Source organism: Vigna unguiculata, chromosome 5 (genome assembly GCF_037176805.1).
Source record: "Vigna unguiculata cultivar grain cowpea cultivar isolate G323 ecotype 2 chromosome 5, ASM3717680v1, whole genome shotgun sequence".
Classification (NCBI taxonomy): Eukaryota; Viridiplantae; Streptophyta; class Magnoliopsida; order Fabales; family Fabaceae; genus Vigna; species Vigna unguiculata.
Genome location: NC_140796.1, coordinates 47,580,638 through 47,583,719, shown reverse-complemented (window position 1 = coordinate 47,583,719; position 3,082 = coordinate 47,580,638). Strand labels below are relative to the sequence as shown.

At 27.5% G+C, this 3,082-nt stretch overlaps 1 protein-coding gene across 1 annotated transcript; it reads left to right on the top strand.

Annotated features, from left to right (window-relative positions):
* Nucleotides 1–1,015: 1,015 nt before the first annotated feature.
* Nucleotides 1,016–2,107, top strand: LOC146886498 (transcription factor bHLH162-like). The gene is made up of 3 exons (XM_085673033.1): nucleotides 1,016–1,178; nucleotides 1,378–1,707; nucleotides 1,795–2,107. The coding sequence occupies exons 1-3, from the start codon at nucleotides 1,038–1,040 to the stop codon at nucleotides 1,882–1,884; spliced, it is 561 nt and encodes a 186-aa protein (XP_085529159.1). The 5' UTR covers nucleotides 1,016–1,037; the 3' UTR covers nucleotides 1,885–2,107.
* Nucleotides 2,108–3,082: the final 975 nt, after the last annotated feature.

Sequence of the window (3,082 nt, the reverse complement as noted above, 5' to 3'; positions counted from 1 at the left end):
ATTGATGCTATCATAGATAACAAATATTATTAAATTATAAAAAACTATTAGAACAGAATAAATATAAAAGTACATATAAATTTTTAAAATAATTTTTTATCTTTTTGTAGGTGATTTCTTTTATTATGATAATTAGTTTAAAAATAAAATAGTAATAATTCATATACATTAAAAAAGAATCTTCTTGGTTAACATTATAAATATAAATAGTTTTTATAATTTTTTTGAATACTTTTAATTTACTTTATTAGTAATTTTGTTTTACTATAGATAATTAGCTTAGTTTGAAAAAAAATGGTTATTAGAATAATAAAATGATAAGAATTTATAAATTATTGTAATAATAATTTATTATTGAGTTTCTATGTAAATAAGTCATTTAAAAAATCATTATTTATGTATATATTATCTCTCTTTTAAAATAAATCATAACTATTAAATATTGTATTCTGTAAAATTTTCGCCTTCCCCAGTTCAACTTCTTTTGTTATTTCTTATTTTCTCTCTATAACAAAAGTAATTCAAACTATATAATAAAAAAATGCTCTCTTTTAAAATGTTACACCTCATTGGGCAAGAGAAAAATAAAAAATAAAAGATGTAACAAAAAACGAGATAAATACATACAATAACAAAATTTAATACATACAAATATATATATATATATATATATATATATATATATATATATATATATATATATATATAAAAGAATGTATAGTATTAGCTAAAATAATAATCCAACTTAATCAAATGCAGGACTTTTATTCAGAACCTATATTTGAACAATTCTTTTCAAAGTAATATAAAAATTCCTTATTATATATTTATTTTACTCTTTATAAATGTAAAGATAAAATACAACTATTTTGAATTTAGCTTATAAAAAAAAACAGTCCAAGTAAATTTTAAAGAGCTAGAAGCAAATAAGAATCCAAACACGGAAATATTATTATATAACTATATAATTACAGGTTCCCCAGACCATTTTCATAGAACCCTAGATTGTAATAAATCTTAGAATATCAACACCATCAATGGCTGATCTTCAGCAGGGAGATCAACCCTCTTCATCCAAAGCGATGGAAAGAAAAACTATAGAAAAAAACAGGAGAATCCATATGAAGAATCTCTGTTCCCAGCTTAACTCTCTTCTCCCTAACAACACTAATCCCAGGGTTTGTTTTGTTCTCTCTCTTTCAACCATCTTGCTTGGATGAAAAAGTCATGTTTTTTGTAAAACATTATGTGTGTTTTGATTTATAGTAGTTTCATTTATTGCATATCCAGATCTAAAGTATGAACTTCATCAGTATCGCTGAAGTTGTGTGTGTGCAATGGTTTGAGGGTAATTAACTCACACAACATTGAACGCAGGGTGAACCATTATCACGTGCTGATCAAATAGACGAGGCTATCAACCACATCAAGAACCTAGAAAGTAAGGTGCAGATGGCGGAGAAGCACAGAGAAAGTTTAAGGGAAAGGAAGAGATCTCGTAGTGGGTGTTCTGGTTCTTCTGCATCAACAAAACTTGAGGTTCATGAACTGGGTTCCTCGCTACGAATCACTCTGGTGTGTGGCTTCGAGGACCAGTTCATTTTGAGGGAAATTATTCGTATGCTGCATGAAGACAACATAGAAGTCAAAACGGTTCATTCCTCACGCTCATCTGGGACCTCATCGCTACATGTTCTGAACGCGGAGGTACCAACCGTGTTGCCTCAGATATATTCCCTTTGTCTTTTTTCTTTTTTCTTTCATTAATCAATTGTTGTTTCTTGTTTTATGCAGATTCAGCAATCCTGTAACTTAGGAACAACCGTTTTGATTGAGAGACTGAAAAGATTTGTGGACGGACATGTGGAGACTGGAAACGCATAGATTTTCCCATTTGGAAAGTAGGTCGCTTGAAACACTGTTGAAATGTCACAATTTTATGTTTATTTTTGGGTTTATACATCCAATCATCAACCCATTTCAGATGTAACTCGTATAACGCAGCCACAGAACTTTAAGTTGTGGTTGTTGTCTTTTGAATATGAATGCCCTAGCTTTTTGAATTAATGCAGAAGGTTAATAATAATGAGTCTATCTTGTCTTTTGAGTTTCACATTCACTCACTACTCCTCATCAATAGTAAACCATCAAATATACAAATTTGGTTCATTAAGAAGCAATGCTTTACACCTATATTCTTTATCAATAATGACTTGTTTAAAACCTAGAAGAACTCTATAAAAGTTAATTGATTGTGTTCAAAGTTAAATAAAATTTTATTTAAAGATTGATTTTTTGTTGTTGTTATAAGAATCGAATAATAGAGAATTTAGAACTCTCTTTGTTTCTTTTTAGAAAAAGTACTCCTATTGTAATTATTTATTTAGTAGTGGCGTTTTTATTTCACATTTTTTATTCGTTAAAGATTAAAATAGAAAGTAAAATCATGCAATTTAAAAAAAAAAAACAAATAGAAAGTAAAAGTAGAATATTATCGGTTTTTATGTTTCCAAATTTCTCAAATAAGTCCTAACCCTATAACCGGTGTAAAGCTTCTTTGTTCGTTAGAGAGGCTTTGTCCCCCGAAATATTTTTTACACAAACAAAAGTTAACATATAAATAAAGTATTTCTTTTATAAATTTTATAAATTTTATATATTTGACCTTTTCAATTTTATATACATCTATAAAAGAAAATTTTTTTGCATCTCAAAATATATTTTGAAGATTAGCCACTGCCTAACCTTTAATCATGCAAATAATATGTTGTGCTTAAGGTTAAGAAAAAGAAAAGAAAACTGATGGAAATTAATGTTGGTTTCTTAGTGTAAGAGAAAATAAATAGAATTTTAAAAAGTATGAGATTTATGATATTTTATATCTCACTTCCTTTTTTTTTATGTCTTTCTCTTGTCTAAGCCTTTTTCTTTCATTCCCACACAAAAGTTATTTCCCAAACCAGACTTAAAAGTAAGAACTAAAACACGACAGAAACCACTGCCCATGTTATTTTAAAAGTTGAAAAAAGTTCCTTTTAAAATTAAACCGGTTGGTAAAAACTAGTTTTAAACTTTAGTTTTA

What these genes read in the sequence shown, in the direction of transcription:
- LOC146886498 (XM_085673033.1), top strand. Translation starts at nt 1,038, where the DNA reads ATGGCTGATCTTCAGCAGGGAGATCAACCCTCTTCATCCAAAGCGATG. An exon ending in CTAACAACACTAATCCCAGG is followed by an intron (nt 1,179 to 1,377) that starts GTTTGTTTTGTT and finishes CATTGAACGCAG; the next exon opens with GGTGAACCATTATCACGTGC. An exon ending in TACATGTTCTGAACGCGGAG is followed by an intron (nt 1,708 to 1,794) that starts GTACCAACCGTG and finishes TGTTTTATGCAG; the next exon opens with ATTCAGCAATCCTGTAACTT.